This window comes from Aspergillus glaucus (assembly GCF_001890805.1).
Source record: "Aspergillus glaucus CBS 516.65 unplaced genomic scaffold ASPGLscaffold_27, whole genome shotgun sequence".
NCBI lineage: Eukaryota > Fungi > Ascomycota > Eurotiomycetes > Eurotiales > Aspergillaceae > Aspergillus > Aspergillus glaucus.
This window is the reverse complement of record NW_019170479.1, coordinates 104,181-123,153: the sequence shown is the minus strand read 5'-3', so window position 1 is coordinate 123,153 and position 18,973 is coordinate 104,181. Positions and strand designations below refer to the sequence as shown.

At 47.7% G+C, this 18,973-nt stretch overlaps 8 protein-coding genes across 8 annotated transcripts; 3 read left to right on the top strand and 5 right to left on the bottom strand.

The window, feature by feature from the left end:
• Positions 1-407: 407 nt before the first annotated feature.
• On the bottom strand, positions 408-1,217 carry ASPGLDRAFT_918833 (uncharacterized protein). Its single transcript, XM_022550511.1, has 2 exons — positions 987-1,217; positions 408-933 (listed from the first exon to the last, which is right to left on the bottom strand). The coding sequence occupies exon 2, from the start codon at positions 906-908 to the stop codon at positions 456-458; it is 453 nt and encodes a 150-aa protein (XP_022396579.1). The 5' UTR covers positions 909-933; positions 987-1,217; the 3' UTR covers positions 408-455.
• A 3,482-nt stretch (positions 1,218-4,699) lies between these two features.
• ASPGLDRAFT_52107 (DUF2841 domain-containing protein) lies at positions 4,700-6,940 on the top strand. Its single transcript, XM_022547673.1, has 5 exons — positions 4,700-5,030; positions 5,093-5,294; positions 5,357-5,797; positions 5,856-6,041; positions 6,094-6,940. The coding sequence occupies exons 1-5, from the start codon at positions 4,941-4,943 to the stop codon at positions 6,558-6,560; spliced, it is 1,386 nt and encodes a 461-aa protein (XP_022396578.1). The 5' UTR covers positions 4,700-4,940; the 3' UTR covers positions 6,561-6,940.
• A 218-nt stretch (positions 6,941-7,158) lies between these two features.
• ASPGLDRAFT_29432 (uncharacterized protein) lies at positions 7,159-9,148 on the bottom strand (the record flags this gene model as incomplete). The annotated part of the gene is made up of 6 exons (XM_022543854.1): positions 7,159-7,292; positions 7,399-7,579; positions 7,629-7,913; positions 7,986-8,041; positions 8,101-8,439; positions 8,503-9,148. The coding sequence occupies 6 exons, from the start codon at positions 9,146-9,148 to the stop codon at positions 7,159-7,161; spliced, it is 1,641 nt and encodes a 546-aa protein (XP_022396577.1).
• A 207-nt stretch (positions 9,149-9,355) lies between these two features.
• On the bottom strand, positions 9,356-11,345 carry ASPGLDRAFT_29431 (uncharacterized protein; the record flags this gene model as incomplete). The annotated part of the gene is made up of 6 exons (XM_022543853.1): positions 9,356-9,463; positions 9,519-9,678; positions 9,742-9,845; positions 9,899-10,181; positions 10,244-10,675; positions 10,747-11,345. The coding sequence occupies 6 exons, from the start codon at positions 11,343-11,345 to the stop codon at positions 9,356-9,358; spliced, it is 1,686 nt and encodes a 561-aa protein (XP_022396576.1).
• A 575-nt stretch (positions 11,346-11,920) lies between these two features.
• ASPGLDRAFT_85477 (uncharacterized protein) lies at positions 11,921-12,600 on the top strand. Its single transcript, XM_022550334.1, has one exon. The coding sequence runs from the start codon at positions 11,990-11,992 to the stop codon at positions 12,581-12,583; it is 594 nt and encodes a 197-aa protein (XP_022396575.1). The 5' UTR covers positions 11,921-11,989; the 3' UTR covers positions 12,584-12,600.
• A 597-nt stretch (positions 12,601-13,197) lies between these two features.
• On the top strand, positions 13,198-14,917 carry ASPGLDRAFT_135798 (cytochrome P450; the record flags this gene model as incomplete). Its single annotated transcript, XM_022541406.1, has 5 exons — positions 13,198-13,396; positions 13,449-14,296; positions 14,348-14,458; positions 14,511-14,677; positions 14,743-14,917. The coding sequence occupies 5 exons, from the start codon at positions 13,198-13,200 to the stop codon at positions 14,915-14,917; spliced, it is 1,500 nt and encodes a 499-aa protein (XP_022396574.1).
• Positions 14,918-15,662: 745 nt separating this feature from the next.
• Positions 15,663-16,558, bottom strand: ASPGLDRAFT_1503794 (uncharacterized protein; the record flags this gene model as incomplete). The annotated part of the gene is made up of 2 exons (XM_022542141.1): positions 15,663-16,092; positions 16,148-16,558. Coding segments are annotated over 2 exons (534 nt in total), but the record flags the coding sequence as incomplete, so codon positions are not given.
• Positions 16,559-17,412: 854 nt separating this feature from the next.
• ASPGLDRAFT_158094 (uncharacterized protein) lies at positions 17,413-18,558 on the bottom strand. The gene is made up of 2 exons (XM_022542407.1): positions 17,980-18,558; positions 17,413-17,913 (listed from the first exon to the last, which is right to left on the bottom strand). The coding sequence occupies exons 1-2, from the start codon at positions 18,512-18,514 to the stop codon at positions 17,492-17,494; spliced, it is 957 nt and encodes a 318-aa protein (XP_022396572.1). The 5' UTR covers positions 18,515-18,558; the 3' UTR covers positions 17,413-17,491.
• Positions 18,559-18,973: the final 415 nt, after the last annotated feature.

Sequence of the window (18,973 nt, the reverse complement as noted above, 5' to 3'; positions counted from 1 at the left end):
AGCCCCTAATAACACCAGTATGCAGCTATTATTTCGAATTTTCCCTTTCTTATACGCTGTACGTCATATTCTATCTATACCGAATAACTGCCGACAGCAACCTCAATAGAGCCTCAGTATCAGCATCAACGAACTGAGCTGACAAACTGAGCTGTCTCATGTGACGATGTGACCATATCCGACACTCAACCAAACCCCCACGAACATATTGACAATAATGCGTTCTATTACAAATAATGCATGCATACAGTAGTGTACATAGTAGTACGTGCACATGGGCGAGCAGAAAAGTCCAGACCGAATAGTGCCTTTGAGAGAATAAGGACCGAAGTACGGTGTACAATGCACCTCAACCAGTGAGCATTTGCAGCACTGGTGTAACGGTAAAGCATTGCAAATGCAGACAAATCATATCTCTCTGCATCTGCCATGTACAAGTACATGTACCTGCCTATCTAAGATACGGAGTACACTAAGATACAATCTACGCGGTACGTGGCATACCCCCCTCCACGGACGCAAGCACACCGCAGACACATACATATCCTCTGCACAGCGTACATCTCCCTCATACATAACCAGGAACGGGGAAAACCTTCCGCCCCGGCTCGGGGAAGGGAACTTGCCGCATTTTGATCAACAGCATCTCGCATCTTACGAACATGCAGAAATCCATAGTATGCTGTAGTGTTGATCGTATTCAGCCATACGGCTACTCTGCGGAAAAAATTTCCAGTAGTGAATGGGATAGGTGGGACATATACGCCGCAATTGAGTCCTGTTTCTTTTTCCTGGGTATGATTGAAGTCTGATACGGAGTGCGGAATGGTTTGGTTCGTAGGAAGATCTGGGTTCGGATCTGGACCGAATCTGAGTGCATTGTACGAGGATGCATTCTGCAGTTTCATACCAATCTGGATTCAATAGTTCGTTCTGTCATGGAATTAGTCATTTATGTTTTGGGGGATCCAGGGATATGCTCGTACTTCTTGAAAAAGAGCTCTGTACAGAGTACGAGTACCTGGGTGGCTGGATTTGACCGCTCAAAGCCGGGAAAGAGTACGGTGTCATGCTTGACCGAGCAGATGCGAAGGAACCGAACCAGACTGATGGGTTCAATAATGTACTGAGTACAGTGGTATTGGGATTGATCGGACATTATGCGATGATTTGGAAGGGAAGAGAGGTGTGCTCTACGAAGTATAGTCTGAACAGAAGGAATACACTGCATTCCATAAGGAATAGGCGATGGCTGTAGAGTATGGAGTAGCCAACAGGCGCCTCAGCTGGCCACCTTATTCGTCATCAATTGTTAGCTACGCCAACATGATTCAGTCTCAATAAGTGGCGAATCTCCAGCTCTGGTGAAACAGCTAGAACAGCCACCAATGCTTCAGCCGTGACTGAAAATGATAGACTTCTGCAGTAAACGAAGATCACAGAACCCCAAAGAGTAGGAGAGCCGGTGGGCCTATGGCTGACGCTCGAAATCGGTCACAATGCAATCGACTCCGTATAGAGGAAGGTCAGCCCTGTTATCGACCATTGCGCGCATCGGGGACCGGCTGCTGCTATTCTGGGACTCCAAAGTGGACCTTCCTTGATGCAACAGCTTTCGTACATAATTGCTTTTGTCAGTCAGAAACTGAGCCAGTCAAATTCATGAGGCACCAGGATTTTGTCAACAGGTTGATTTGAAATCGTTCCCCATTTGTATTGTCCGAGAGAGGCAGTACAGGATTCCGTATCTTTGTTTCTGAGAAGCGGATCTATAGATTGACCACAATTACCTTAATCGCGGTCAAATTCAATAAAAATGCATAATTATCGTATACCCTGTAGCGGTAGATCGTGATCCTCGAGTTGAGAGGTCAGATACTCGGTGTAGCAGACGAATGCACTATGCCGCAGAATGCAAACAGAATTAACGGATCTGTGTCGGCTGGGGTGATACTTCATCACTCCCATGGACCAATCACCTGGGATTCAGTGACAGGTGCTCTGTATCCAAAGTATCAATTGCAAAGTGGATTCCGTCGCGAGTTGAGTTTGATGGCTGCAGATGACCTCGGACTTGCGCGATACGGTTTTCGATATATGATTCTTCGCCAGTCAGATCGCGAGATCCCGTTTGTTCCCCCCTTTTCTCGCCAGACTAATTCGTATTAAGGACAAGGGTCTTGTTGCGTGTTGAACGCGCCAATGATTCCGCCGCGCGCTAACTGGGGGCCGTTATTTCGTTTCTTTCTTTTTTTTTTTTTTTTTTTTTTTTTGTTTTCGACCCCATCGTCATCCACCGATACTCCGCCGCCGCTTGGATTTAGTCATGCAAGCCACATGCATAAAGTCTGTGGGAAGTATCGGTGCTGCAAGTGCGTCGTATGTCGATGGGTCTTTTGGAGTTGACAGCTCATTTGACCGGAATTCGGAGAAGGTTCGAAGGGGAAGGATCCCGAAGGCAAAATTGAGAAAAAGAAAATCTAATTCCCCCGCAAAAATGTAAGGGGGACTAGATATATCGCGTCTCACTGTCTATGTATCTTTTTTTACCCTTTTAGCTCTTTGCCGGCGTTTTACTCTGTCGCCATCTTATCGCCCGCGGGAAATGAACGTTTTTAGCGTGTGCAGTGCTGAGTTGGCCTGTAGTGTTCCTGCACTGTAGTATTGTCACCGCCAGAATAGACAACGGTGAGCCTGCCAAAACAGCAGTTGATGTACGGGGTACTCTGTATGCGTTGTCCCTTTTTGGCTGTTGGCACCGCACTGTCAAAATTGATTTAGTGGCCGCTGTCGCTCAACTGTCGATAGATGATGATCCATGTCAAATGGATCCTCCGTTGATGATCATTGCCGGTGGAGGTATGGGGTCACCACCGCCATCTCATAGTCTCATAGCCTCATTGAGCTGGAAGAAACAAGACTATTGTGTCGATACCATGCAACAACCGTTATGCTGTACGCTAGTCAGCCAAAGGCCGGCCAAGAGTCCAGAATCTCTTGTGTGAGTCGTGAATGCGAAGAGAAGAGAAGACAAGAGAACGGGCACTATCATAGTGAGGCCACCAGGCGGTCTTTCCCCGTCTAAACGCTAAAGGATCGGCGGTTAGTGGCCCTGAGGTTAACTGTCTACACCCTCTCTCCGTAATTTCGCGTCAGTTGAAGAAGAGCATCATCACAGGAAGCCAAGGCCCTTGTCGATCTGGAGAGGGGGGTCGATCCTACTGGCGTAGGCAATTTCCTGTTGTGTTTTTAGAAACCGAAGCGGTCCACCAAAGTACGGCATAGCCCGTTTTCTTTCTTGCCATATTCCGTACTCCGTATTCAAACGAGTGGTCGATCACCATTTCCGGTAACACAGATGTAACAGATGTACCAATAGAGAGGCTAGATACGAGGTGCATCGAACTATCATCATCCAGGAGATGCGATTGTTGACGAGTATAGTCCTAATATTCTCCCAAACCGGAAGATTCCCCACTAACTAATCAGCTCGGGTGACAAATCAGGTCGCTTGCTGGTCAGCTAGAGTCAGATCCGTTTGAAAGATCTCTATTGTTTTCTTTTGCGACGTAGAAGAAGTGGAGAGCAATAGAAAGTTCTTTCTTTCTTTCTTTCATGCATGGATTAACTGATTGGACAGCACCAGGAACGGATCAAGACAATTCATTTCCGCCTGTTTAGACTAGGACTGCAGTTTCCAGTCGTGTTGTTGTCGTACTCCGCTGCCCAAAGGCCCCGAGCCGTGTCCACGTAGCACACGAAAAACGAATGCGTATATCGGTCAAAGCACCCTCTTTTATCCGGTGAGAGCTAACTAAGCGAGAGGCGTCGCTGAATACTGCGGAGTCCTTGTTAATCTTGAGGGGTAAGGGCTTCTGCCGATCAGGGCATCTCTAACCTGTGGGCATCCGGTTCTTGGACATGTAATCATCACTTTGCCTGCATGACCTCAGAAAGCGACAAGGACGACAAGGATGTCAAACACATGGGGCAAGGTATTTGCCTTTTGCTTTTTCGTTTCTTAACAAGCTTATGCGATTCGCTCTCGCTGTCTCCACGCCACGCAACGCGCAAAGTGATTCTAACAGGCTTTATTGTTATTGTTTTTTCGCATTAGCCGTTATCATACTGATCCTCAAACAGTACTTGAGAAGTGTGGAATACAGAGTACGGAATGATGCTCACTTTTTGTCATCACTCACCCATCGAATATGGGGTGGATTCCCCGGCGGGGGTCCCTGGCAGTCGTCTGTAGGTCCCGGTGTTTTAACCTTCCCCTGTTGGACTAGCCAGTCATCGTATTGATCTGGCAACAAGCGGCAAAATTGGGTTTCTGTCATCATGCAAAAGGTGCCTTGGGAGGGTCGACGTGGGTCGGAGACGTAAATCCGGCCCAAGACGAGGAGTACCAACGCCCGTAATAGTAATGACTATTCATGCATAATGTAGGTGCGGACCCATCTAGATGGCGTTTTGCTCCTCAATCCTGCATGTATTTGTTTTCCGTACATTAGCCATACCGCATACCGTACCAGACACAAGACTATGGATTCGCATGTCATGTGGGTGTGCAAGTGTCAGAACACCTCAGATCCCTGACGGCTCGCTGGACCGTACTTTTTTTTTTTTTTTTTTTTTTTCTCTTGATCCCCTGAATAGATTATGCAGCTTTCTTTTTCCTCATGGCCAGAATCTGATATATGATGGGTGCTCCTCCGGTTCCATTCCTTCGGGTCATCATTCTCTTATATCTCTTCACTTGCTTCCTCAGATAAATTTGACCATCGCATCCAGTGTCGAACTCTCGTGACCTATACTTCGGATATAAGACCAGCTATCTGTATCACAATCAGCACCTTTTCATTTCATATTGATCTTATTCATTGCCTTATTTATACTCTATTTGCACGTCTCGTACCAAGTTGTGCGGAACAAACACCATGAACCCAGCATATGCCGCCGTGACAACGGGGCCCGAGATGCCTCACCAGTCATTGTCGTATGATGATGGGATGGCCTCGAGATCATCGGTAAGCATGATGGATCCGGCTTCTATCAGAATCACTGGTGCTGATAACCGTTATTGTAGCAGCAAATCGCAACAACCCAGCCAACAATGCTGAACATCCCGTATTCGCATTATGCTATTTTGTATATGGACGGCGACGGAAAGCTTGGTGTCGGGGTTTCCCCTTCGATTGAGGGTTCAGAAAAGGCCATTTTCACCCAGGATGTTCGAGGGCGGTTTTTGCGTTCCATGACGGGAGGTCCATATGGCCTGCAGGGTTATTCAAGTGAGTGAATATCCCAAGGGACAACCCCACTAGAGGGAAGATACTAACCGTGATGATGACAGACTCAATGATGCCAACCCAGGACGGCATTCTCCCTAGCTCAACTTCCCTCGCCTGGTACCACCATTCTCGAACAAAGCGAGACGGTCTCATTCCCTGCGAATGGCAGTCGCAACGCAGCAAGCGCCAGAGACGTCGCGACTCTGATTCCGCATCAGCCTCCCCTTGTCCCACCATCCGCCGCACCGCGCTGCGTGTGGGAGATCACGACATCCTGAGACGGTACTACGAGAAGGCGTTCGACAACTTCCAGCAGCTCAACTGCAGAATGATTGCCAAGGCATGGATCAAGCTGGTTGAGCCGCGCAAGCAGGTCAACCACCCTTATAATGGACGGAAGAATGTTGGAGGAACATCGCAGCGTGTTGACCCGGAGTTGACAAAGCCAAGGTGGTGGCCGACGGGTGTCACCCACAAGGAGCCTGATCACCTGCCCAAGCCTGGTTAGTCTAACCCAAACAGGAAGGAAGGCATTTTTGCTAACATCTACTTTCACAACAGAACGAGTCCGTCTTCTTATCCACATCCTTTGCGAATTGAGGAACAGCCACGATATCACCGCAGAGAAGCTCAAAGAGGCTGGTCAAGATGTGCGACGCCAAATCTCGCCTTCTGAGCGCCTGGATGTCCTGGACGAGATCTACTACGTTAGACAGATGGAAGAGCACTATTTGGCTGGTGATATTGGTATGTTACTAGCTACTCTTCTCCCCTATATTCGACGCTAACAGTGACCCAGGCGCCGATACAATCCTCCACGTCTCCCACGTCCACCTCCCTGAAGCCAGCTTCGAACTCGACCAACACGACTTCCAATCCACAGACCATCACGACGCACTCTCCTCGATTCCCACCACCCTGCCAAAGGTCCCAGCCATGCGCGGCACCTCGGATGATGGCAGCTCAGAGTACTGCCTTCCTCTCACTCCCTCCTCGTCCTGCCCGTCTAACGGCCCCCGGAGTCCTGCGCAGACACACCCGTCCTATTCGCCCGAGATGGCTTCTTCCATGATGTCCGCCGGTGCCCACGCCAGTGCTGCATACGTAACTTCCAAAGACGAGTCGCACCCGGGTGCTACCTCATGTATGCCGGACTATTTCAGCCAGCCGTTCCTTGTCCCGACAACGGCGCCATCAACGCAGGCTGGGTACTGGGGACACCCAGCTCAGGCGCACGCGGCGCCTGTGTATTCTACTGGATATTAATGAGTTCCTACTAATGAGTTCCTCGCATGACACCAAGACCTAAGACACTCGTTTATTTTTCTTTTTTCCTTTGTATTATACTCGACTTGTCATTCCTACACATTTCCTTTGTCTTGTATATCTATATTGCACCGTTCGGTTTTTTGAGACTTCTAGTAAGTCTTATTTCGCGCGACGAGGACATTCTGCTTTATTATCTATAGAAAAGTCCTTTCATTTGTTGCATTTCTGGTTTTTGTTTTATCTTTGCATTCGCGGCATATGGGTTCTGAGGTTTCTGAGGCATGCATGAGAGCTATTGACATGTAATTATAGTATAGACGGATTGTTTGAGCATTTAATCTAACCTCGATAATATAATAATATATTGACTTTCTGAGAATTTTCAATCAAGAATTCCTTCATCAAATTCTTTATCAGTAAGCATTGCGCTAGTAATATCACAATGATTGGAGCAGACAAATTTGTAATTGATTGGAATATCCCAGCAATGTAAGACCACTAGTCCAGTTTAGATCCTTGAATGAGAATCTACCTCAAGCCCTCACCGTAGTCTTACTTGTTAGATAGCGATAGAGAACGCTTTAGCTCTTCCTTATTAAAGGGTGACTATTATTTTAATCTTAGCCGCTTTGGTTATTTGCTTGAGATTATCAAATAGGTCGTCAACGTGGGTGAAGTACGACACCCGAGACCTCTCATTACCGGCAAATAACAGACCAACCATGGATCCTATGAGATCAAAAACAGCAGCACCAGTGTCCCCTGGAGCTCAGAATGGCTCCCGGAAAATGATTGGTGATTGTATAGGCCCAAGTGCACTTTGGTACCTTTATACCATTTACCAAATCATGAGTAATGTGAGCAGTCATGAGTCCGTTATAATTTCCCTCGGTGTGCTTGGTGACACGGCCGCATTTATAAAAAGTGAGGCCGGGATTAAGGGTTCCTTGGTACGGACCCCAGAGCTTCCTGCCTTCGCTGAAAAGAAAACCGCCCCTGGGCCCGAATGCCATTACCTGGAAAGCGTCAGCTATTGAATGATGAAAGACAGATGAATTTGATTACCTCGTTATCCTTAATACGGTGATTTGGGGCATCAATTAAGGCCCAATCGACATGACATTCAGGATTCTCAACTGAAGACATGGTTACTGATTCTTTGACACGCTCCCCCGGGGCAGCAAAAACACTACCCAGGTGATGCCTATTCAAGCGCCAGAGCTCCTCCATGCGGCTTTTCATGCCTTGGTAGTTGTCTAGGATGACCTTGACGTTAGGGTTCTTTTCGTTTGCTGGCATAAAGAAGTCGCCAGCATCGTTAATTTCAATCTGCCTCTCTGAGATGACTTCCTATATATTCTTGTCGCAAGTCTCAATGGTTCGCTGCATATCCGCCGCGCTAGGTTGTTCGACGCACAACACATTACGGGCTACTTCGTTTTCCAGACCGAACCCATTTAGGCGCCATTCTTGGAGCACTGTATTTACACTCATTAGCCTTGCGCTGAGAATATATGGATATTCGTTCATTACTTACCGTGTGCATCCGGACTTTCGACCTGATTGTCCTCTGGGAGAACACACCGGGAACAGGTAATGCCATAGGTTACCCAATCTTGGCTTGAGGGGTACCTCAGCTCCTGGAAGCCACCAAATGTACCCGAACCATCTTGAACTCCCTGCCTACCCAGGCTCTGGCCAACCCGGGCAGGCCCTGAAATGACCCAGTCAGCAACAAATCCATCCGGATCGCTCAACGCGTTTCCTCGATTTCTTCGAAGGATCTTATCCGCTTGTATCTTGACGGCGACCATCGACAAATCATGACTGTCCAGAATGCGGACTATTTCGTCCCTCATACCTCTCCAATTGTGGCCTGTGTTTCTGTTTACAGTTACAAAGATTGTAAGTGGATTATCTTCAGGCTTATCAATCGTACCAATTCTAAAACACCCAATCGAGCTGACCTCGTCAACCGCACAACGCGTCCAGATCGAGCAAAAAAAAAAAAAAAAAAAAAAAGCACTAGGCCACTTTGCGCATATTGGATCCTGGGTGCGCACAGGGAAGGATACTTCAGGCCCGAAGCCACGCTCTTCGTCATAGATTTCCCTGCTTACATCGAGCCACAAATCATCGAAAGTCTCCTTTGTGGCCAAGACGCTCAGAGTTAGAGTAGGCTCGGACTTGGGCTCGTGTCTAGACTGCTCATAGAAGAAGTCGACCATCTTGGCAGACTTAATACCTCTGTTGAAGAGGAGATCAAAGATTTCGTCGACGAGTCGGAATTTTTCATTCTCAATAAACCCGAACGTATGATGACTTTTAGAAACGGGGGAGGTGGATGTCGGCATCGTGCAGAGGTATGGCCCGCCGGCTCGAAAGGCCTCGTTGGAAAAGCCATCTTCGTGTACTGGGTTTTTGTCGTCGCTTGATCGATGGCTTGTTCTTGTTCTTCCTTCAACCTGACTGATATTATAGGCCAGATCACCGGGAACTCGAATGCTTCCGGACGTATAGTATTCCTCGGATGCTTGGGATCGAGTCCGCCGCGAAGCATGCGGCATGTTTCCTGCCGTGGTCATCTTCTTCTATGTCTGCATGTTTAGGGAGGTGGTGGTTCTTGGAGCACAAGAGTATGATTAACTGAATGAGACAAAGAGAAGGAGGGGAAATTGAGGAAAATGCTTGAAGACTTCATTATCCGGGCAACCTTTTATGAACCCCGAAGTAAATACGTAGCCTTGACTTGGATGCCTGCAAAACTCAAAATAGAAGATCTTATTGTTTAATTAATTATTTGGTCGCATATAAAAATCCTTCTTAGATTGATATCGAGCATCAACTTTCGCTTGTGCCATCTTCTTCAGAGCTTGCTGATCCGTCTTCGTATTCCCAGACTGTCACTCTTGTCAGACAAAATCAGATATATGATATAGACACTGCAGAACATACAGTAGATAAAGGAAGTGCGCTGATGAATGAGACACCGCCGTACAACTTCATATTTGCGGTTAGCTCCTGTGCCGTCCACTGCATAAAGTCGTCGACGGTGAGCTTGGATCCGGGCTTTTTCACGATGAACCCGTAGGGAGCTGGTTCTTCTTCACCGGGACTGAAAATATCAAGAAGAAAACATTAGTATGAGTACTGATCTGATGTGGACATGTGGACTGACAGTGTGACAGGAACAACACTAGCCTCCTTCACATCCGGATGAAGTATAATGCCCCCTTCTATTTGCGCACCAGAGATGTCCGACCCGTTCAATTTGAACATATCCTGTCGGAATTATTCAGTGATGTACAAGGATGAATGGGGGACTGAAAGCATACCTTAGATCGCCCAACAACGTACACATAGCCCTTTGCATCAATAGAGCAAATATCGCCGGACTTTAGCCAACCATCCGCCGTTACGGCAAGGGCCGTCTTCTCAGGTTCGTTGCAATAGCATTTCATGGTTCCAGGATACGAATACCATAGCTCTCCCTGCTGACCTCGCTCAAGAGATTGGCCTTTGCCGTCAACAATCTTTACTTGTACGTTAGGTAGCAGCTTCCCGACGGTATCATTCTTCAGAGGTAAGCCAAGTTCCTCCCCAGTGACGAATCCAAGTCTTTCCTCGTGTTAGCCTCCGAAAATTGCTGATTAGTTTGGAGAGTATTCGGGATGTCTTACTCGGTCATTCCTAGCACGGAGAAGAGAGGATGTCCATATTTTTCAGCCCAAGCTTTACGCAATGCCAAAGAAATTGTTGCTGCTCCGGTGACAACACACTTCACACTGGAAAGATCAGGTTTATCTTCATTCTTGTACATCACCAGTTCATTCAAAACATGCTTTGGAATCATCAAAAAGGTAGGACGGAATCGGTGTACTGTCAGAAACCATGTTTGCAGGTTAAACGTGGGCATGAAAATGGACCTGGTGCGTGCTTTAAGTGATAGCAGCACGGCGTGTGTGATGAATCCTACCCCATAGAATTTGAAAGTGCAGAATAGCGTATCTCTCACATTTTTCAACTCGCGACTGCGGTTGTATAACACAGACTCCGCATTGGCAACGAGGTTATAATGTGTCCGGACTGCCAGCTTAGGATTTCCTGTTGTTCTAATGTGGTAGTTCTCCGAGTTTAGCTTGCATTCAGTGCGCATTGATAAAATGCCAGTGTGGTGACATACCCTGAGGTACATAGCAGGATCGCTTCGGCCTCTTTGCTCTCCGCCCGAAGACGTGGCCAGACGTACTCACTCCCTCCGGGGACATTGAGAAGCCAGCTCCAATGCCGTACCTGTTGCTCATTGGTGAAGCCGACATCGGACACCGATCTATCCACGACAAAGATATGCCCCGGAGAGATCCCCACTTGACGAGCGGCGTCGCGCGCTCGCGTTACGTCATTGAGACTGCAAAGAATGAATCCGGCCTCCATTTGTCGCAGATAGAATGTGATGTGGTGTACAGACGAAGGCGGGATAACAGCGCACGCAGAACCTGCTGCCATTGCTCCCAGGAGGGCGAGGGGGAAATGAATATTTGCCTCGCCATAGAGCATGACGCGCCTTCCTCGTGCTCCGATATGATGAAGACCGCATCCTAGGCGCTTGACGAAGTCTTTGATGTCGTCGATGGTGTAAGAAGGGTCTGACGCCTCAGTAGATACCAGGATAGGCTTTGTCGATGGCCATGCTTTCTTTTCATCGTAGGGACCCTCGAAAATGTAGGAAAGGTAGTCGGTTTCCGGAATAGGGATGGTAGGGCCGGATGTAATGTCTGCCATGGTGTCTATATTTTTTTAGAGGGCGGTTGAATTGCTGCAGGCGGACGAAGGAATATATGTCTGCAAGTTTCAGGAATGCGCGAAACCAGATGAATATGCATTGATACGCAAGCGAAATCCTGTGAATATAATTCGAAACATCGCCACCGATCATCCAGCGGTGCATTTCGAGATCGTGCCCGGCCTTTTAAAATCTCGGGGTCTTTTTCGACCAAGATTACAATAGTCATCACCCTTCTGAATTAGTAACTCTATTTGCTCAGCCATTCACGGTTCCTTACTGGGCATGATCGAAGTTATGGATGACGTCCTCCGTTACTTACTACTTGTAGACGGCCCCTGTCAATCCCCGGATTTTGATGCGATCGATTTCAGGTGCCTATGTCGGTATTAGCCTAAGCCAACGACATCCCATACAACATGCCGAATGAGAACCGTTGCAATGATCCCAAGGACCTACCGTGTACTGAACAGCTTTACATGCTCCCTTTCAGGTGTTTTTTTTTTTTTTTTTTTTTTTTTTTTTTCTCAGTCAACGAACGCACCGGATTGTGTGGTCTTTTGCTGGACCAGGTGTCATCCAAACCCCCGAGCTCTACTATTGAGAGGCTACAAAGCACCCCCAAAGCACCTCCGATGCAGCCATGATGATTGAACCAGACAGAATCCGACCCGGTAAAGGCATTATGATCGACCATGAGATGGAGATGTTCTTTCTAGTCTCCCCTCAGAATGAACCCGCGAAATTAAAAGCAGCCGCATGCCGTTGCCTATCACAAGGCTCTTCCGCTCGCTCTCGCTTTTCCTCGATTCCAAGGTGTCAATGCATTCTGGGAAAACCGCGCACCGATGATGCCAGTCGCGGCCCCCTCGAATCACTCACTATCCCTTTCGGACACAAAGGGCTCTCGATGGTCTCTCTTAGAGCGACGATAACCACCCTAGCTCTTGCTTTTGACCCGTTCATATATCAAATACTCACTTATCCCCTCCGAGAGGTTCCAATTGCTACTAGTCATGCAGAGGCCAAACAATCTGTGTCACTCTTCGTTGACTTGGACATGGATGCAGAGCCAGCTGACGATTATATTACGGCCAGCGGCACAGTAATTCACTCTGAAGTTCAAGTTGCGGTCAAGTGGGAATGGCTCAGTCTACCTGCTGCACTCCTCATGCTGAGTCTCATCTTCTTCATATCTACAGCCTTAGTGAATAGAACAGAGAAGCTTGCTTTGTGAAAGTTGACTATTTTCGCAACGATCTACCATAACTTGGAAGATAATGCCTTGATGGATGGTGATAAACATGCAACAAACAGCAAGATGGAATTGGATGCACGATCGGTTGATGTTAGGTTGGCTGAATCGAGCGCCAAGGAAAGAATAATTCTCCAGACATAGTATAGTATTATATCTGTTAAAGCTCTCTGACATTGGTTCAATGCGGGGTCTGTATCTTAGCATCATTACGAGGGGCTGGAATGTCACTTTAGCAAATCAGGCGTTACTCTATCTTGAATATGCAGGCAATGCTGGCCCGAGCGAAGGAAGCGCAGAAGTGAGGCTACTATGAGCCGATTGGTGAACAGGAAAGGAAAAAGGCCCGAGTGGACCTATAAGAAACCAGGGAACGGCTATGTATATCACATAGCTAATTGATTTCACCCTTGAAATGATTCCGTTAACATTGCGGTTGCAAGCGCCTGGACTCGTGCTAATCAAAGCGGGGTTAGTTGTGCGAATGGTGAAGATCGGGGTCTTCATGTGTTAAAAAGTACGGTCAATTTCCACATTATAAAAGATGCCTCAAGATAAATTTGTAGAATTTCATCTTCTAATTTTACATTGTCGAGATGGCCCATTTCACGACATTGGGTTTAGGGCTGCTGGCCTACATTTTGCTCCGGAGCATATACCGGCCATACTTCCATCCGCTGAGAAAAATTCCCGGGCCCAAACTGGCGGCCATTACATATGCCTACGAGTTCTACTACAATGTCATCAAGCGGGGCATGTATATCTGGGAGATTGAACGGTTACACCAAGTATATGGTCAGTAATATCGCACCCGTTGTCCACTAATATTAACACAAAATCCATATAGGACCTATTATCCGCATCAATCCCCGTGAGATACACATCAAAGACCCGGATTACTACGAGGAGACATTCCCCCGGGGCACCCGAAAACGCGAAAGAGATGCTTCCTGGCTCGCTCAATATGGAGCAGACGGATCGGCATTCTCCAGTGTTAGCCCGGAGGCCCATCGCGAGCGCCGCGCACCGTTGGAAAAGTTCTTCTCAAAGCGGGCCATATCAAATATGGAGAATTTGATCTATGAGCGACTTGATAAAATTTGTTCTCAACTTCAAAAAGCCTATTCTTCACACAACGTGGTCAACATCGACGCTGGATATGCCGGGTTGACCGCCGACGTAATCCACTCTTATATATTTGGACACGACTTCGGAAACTTGGACCAAGAGGGTTTCAATGCACATGTGAGGGACAGCATTAATGGTATTTTCACGGTGTGCCATATAATGTACTTTTTCCCATTCCTCTGGAATATTACGAACGCATTGCCGACGGATGTCCTACGCTGGTTGAGTCCCACTGTGGCGGCTCTTGTCGACCAGAAGAATCGTATGTATCAATTGAGTCTCGATGCCATTCAAGACCCCTCGAGTGCCAAGCAGAATACCATTCTCAGCACACTTGTTGGACCGAAAATGCCGCAGCACCTACGCACGCCTGAGCGACTTATGAACGAGGAGCTCAGTTTAGTAAATGCTGGAACGGAGACGACTGCTCGATCGCTTTCTCTTGCAACATATCACCTACTCTCAAGAGACAATATCCGGAACAAACTCCGCGAGGAGCTGAAGCAGTTCATGCCCACGCCGAATGTGCGACCGACTTGGAATAATTTAGAGAAATTACCGTATCTGGTAAGCATCGGTTATCTTATTTGACGCCCGGTCATTCTAACGATAATTCAGTCCGCAGTCATCACCGAGACCCTCCGTCTTTCAACAGGGCTCGCAAGTCGATCTCCCAGGATTGCTCCTACCGAGACACTTGTGTACAAAGACTACACCATACCACCTGGCGTACGCTCCCCGTCCTTCACAGATATCGAAGATATATGCTAACAGCAACCAGACCCCAGTCAGCCAAATAAACAACTTCATCCTCATGGACCCCGACATCTTCCCCGACCCACACGCCTTTGACCCAGAGCGATGGATCCGAGCCGCTGCCAACGGAGAGCGATTAGATCGGTATCTCGTGATTTTCTCACGGGGAAGTCGTATATGTCAGGGGTTGAAGTGAGCACATCCATCCATCCATCCATCCATTTACTGCTTCACAAGCTTTGACTGATATTGTGCAGCCTTGCCTATGCGGAATTATTTATAGTCCTTGCCACGCTGATGCGACGCTTCGATATGGAGCTGTACGAGACAACAAAGAAGGATGTTGAATTTGTGCGCGATTTTACGACGCCGTATCCGGAGAGTGGGAACTTTAAGGTACAGGTTTTGGTCACTGGGGTTACCAATGAGTGATGGAGCTTTGAGTCGGATTTGATTTGTATGGCTACCGTACTAGGACTTGCATTGTTAATGTTGAGATGTCGTATGGACTAATGGGGACCTAAATAGTAGCTATACCTGAGAGGAAAGCATGCGAAAAGGAATGAATATAATAAGAAATGATCGCTCTCATTACTTGGTCTTCAGTAAGTCCATTTATCAATTACCACTTAGGGCTGCTCTTCCTATTGCTAGAAACCCAGTCGAGAGCTCACTCTCTTATTCAGCCTTCTAATTGGTCAATAAAGGCGAAGCATACAAGTACAGATAATAGCCAATAATATTCGAGTAATAGCAATCATCCAATCATGCTAGCCACCAATCACCAATCTCCACTGTTGCCCCAGGGCCTGTATACCGGGTCCTCAGGCGGTCGTCAATAATACCAAGTGAGCTGAGCTCAGGACGTGCGGCGCCTGGAGCTTCGAGTGCCAGATTTAGGGACGCCGACAGCAGTGCGCTGATGCTTTGCACGTAGTATGTCATGAATCCAGACAGTGGTTGTAGGTCCAGTTCATAATGGGAGCACAAGAGCCTGGCGACAGCATCGTAGCCCTTGTTTATGCCAATACCAACGCTGCATGGCCTGCCTGTATGGTACAAACCAGTCGCTCCCTGAGAATCACGCCAGGGTTGACGCCATTCTGGGATCTCGCCACGACAAGAAGACACTACCCCTGTAAGGGGAGAGCTAAAATATACGAGCTATGCATGCATTTGCGCCTCATGTTTCCAATCAGACTTCCCCGGGCACAAGTTTTGAAATCAAAGATGGTTCACTCTAAAGAAATGATTGAGCAAAGCTTGCCTGACTGGCACCCACTACCACCGTGCTTTCCGGACGCTCTGCCAGCAGAGCTCTTCCTTAAATCCCACACCCACCATTGCACAGCATTTAGCTCTCACCAGTGATTGGATAGATAGCAAGGTCAACCCGCTTGCACTCAATTCCAATCCACTCGGCGAAATGCTAGTCTAACAGTTATCCATAATCCTGCCACCTTGCTAGGAGATCATCGCATAGGCTAATGGATGAGGCTTTCCCCAAAAGTCGCATGGAAGAAAGCGCCAAGATCCGAAATGTTTCCAAACTTACCCCCCTCGAACGTGACGTCGCGGAGGCCAAGGACCATTGGCGGCACCACATACTGCGCTCGGTTTGGTCAATTCCTCAGTCCTAATGTGTTAGGATAGGTACTTTACCTTGTTCTGTTTACCTGCCTCAGCCTCACAGGATTTGTAGACCTTCAGCAGAGCAGGCCCATTAAAGGTCTCCATCGCGACGAGATTCATAATTTCCTGTCTGAGATGCTGATGGAAACTTGGGGCCATAGCCTCAATCAGATGCTGTAAGACAGCCACCTGGTAGTCCACTGGCCGGGTCTCAGCACTGTAAGCCAGGATTTCTTGTAGCACGGGCTGGAAAATATGATGTTGCTCCATATTGCGTTCCAAGGACATGGAGTTACCCATGACTCGTTCAAATCCAGGAAACATCAGTTCCTCTTCAAGTATATGGTGGTTGGCGACCCAGTCCGCCCAGGAATGCACAAAAAAAAAAAGGAAGTCGGTGATATCCTGGGGCAGGGTCACATGCTGGGCCTGAAGGTAGATACATAACTAGTTAGTTAACTATGTATCCCATTATTTGTAAGCCAAATTTTTTGATTCGATCGGTTGGTATACCCTTCTCGTAGACATTCCCCAGCTGCTTGAGCACATTCAACCGCACTTCTTCAAGACCCCGCAGCAATTGTTCCAATTTCTCTATGTCTTCGCGTTCGCTGACTTGAAAGGGCCACGTGATTCGAGTGGGTTGGGGTCATACACAATTAAAGCCTATAATAGCAAGCACCCAAAAAGTGAACAGAGACTCAATGGGATTCCCTAGTGGAATAGTAATCATGACGGTGCAATAGAAAGTAATCCCACAGCACTGTTAATCCACGCATAAAGTCCAAGCGTCGCCTTCACCCAACCACCGCAAGTATATGACCTCCAGCTAATTACACAAAGCAGCAAGCATCTGAGAATTCGAGCTCAACACAGTAGCACCTCATATAGGAAGCTCACGGGGATTGGCGTGTACAATTCATGAGTTGTAGTTTTCCAGGAAAGGTGTTTTGACGTCAAACCCATTGGCATTGTGAAGATCCGCTAGTTTCGCACCAAGGGGCTCATCCTCTTGAGGCCATCTTATGAGAGCCCAGCCCCGCCCTTTCCCTTGCTGTCGAAGCACGTAGACTGGAAGAATGGTTTTGGTTTTGTGTGCTGTGCCAAAGTTGTAATCATGATGGTTGATGCCAATGGCGATATAGATGCGGTCCCCCCACACTTCAATGGCGAGAAAGGGAACCCGGGTGTCGCGTTCCCAGTCAGGAAAAACTTCGTTGACAATTCTGTATGCCGAGGTACGATACTCTTCTACATGTTATGGCAATATTGCAAAAGGAATGGATGAAGTATCAGTGTGATGCACCAAGGCTTCATTTGGTGCAGGTGTCGTGGAAGGTACAATGTATTTTAGCAGATTGATACTGATTATTGTTATTGGCCCTTGGAATCTTCCTCCTCGTATACAAGCATCTGACAATAAGACCGCTCGGCCACCTCCCTGTACTTTGCAGCAAATCGCTCATCACCCGCAACAAAAGCAAACTGACGCTTCCATTCCCTCCAATGCACCATACACCAAATATGTGGCCACTCCGGCTCACTCTCAAACTTTTTGCACTCTTGATAGGCAAAATGGCCTTCTTCCAGTGGCAAGATCCACTGGGCAGCTGCAATCAAATTGTTACCCAGTCTGTTCGGCCCATCGATGGGACGCTCCTCCAAATCAAGATATTCATTATTTGACGGCATTATATATAGAAGAGCGCTATATCTATCGCAGTTGCAAAGTTTCAAGGAAGCCAATCGGGCCATGGCGGCGTTGAGGTTCCGCAAGCGATATGGAGCAAGCCATACTAAAAACCCCAGTGTAAGTCAGACCATTGATCACAAATCTAGCTAGCCAGGGGAGGACTAGGCACCTTTCATCGCCTCCTTAAAAAGATACGAAAGCATCTGCCAGTCTCCTCCATCTTCCTCGAGAGGCCAGAGTGTCACAGTCCGATACGGCTCGCTAGGGTCTTTCGGAGGCAGACCTGTATAGACTTCATGGCGGGAGAGGGATTGCAGTGCGAAAAGAAATTCAACAATATGAGTCTGTCCCGGGTGATAGGCTGGAAAGGCCGTACACAGTTGCACAATGACAGAGAACAATAGAGAGATATGGGATCTGGGATGGGGCGCTATGCTGCTCTCATTTTCTTCCTCTTCCTCGGTCAGATTTCGGGGGTCTGGTCGTTTCATCAACTCGTCAAATTTTCGGTTTGTATCCTCTGTGATCATAGCGTCAACGTCGATGGCGAGCTGTTTGGGAGTCAACGTCCCATTGACCAAGTTTTCTAGTCTTGGTTTGACCCAGAGATCTTCTTCGTCGTCATATTCGTCATACAAGTTCAAAGGGAGTGGTTTGTCCTCGAACTCCTCTGAGTAGTCTGGGTTGGTCGAAAGTGTCGACATGGTGGGTTCCTTGAGTCTTGTGCGTGTTATCAGAATTCCACCACTGGACGGATCTCAGAGAGTTAAATAGAAAGAGTCGAGAGAAGAGATGTCAGCCGCGTCTGCCTTGCGGGGCCGACCGGGAACGGGGCGGTGCCCCTGCGCCAGTCGATCTTCCGCCCGTAAGTAACCCTAAACAGCCTCCAACCAAGCTTACTTCATATCCATCCTTTGCTGTTATTTCCAACAAATCCTTTGAATCAACCAATCGTATTATCTCGTTTTATGTGTCGTTGTATCTATCACCATCCCCGTGTCAAGATGTGTACGTAGTATTTCTTTCCCGCTTCGTCTTTCTAATAGTAACCGCCCCATGGGACAGGGATGCTTCAAATCCATGTAATGAATCTTGTGCTGGTGATGGAATCCTGAGGCTGACAATGAGGTGTTTTCAGATAACTTTCGTAACACAGTCAAGGC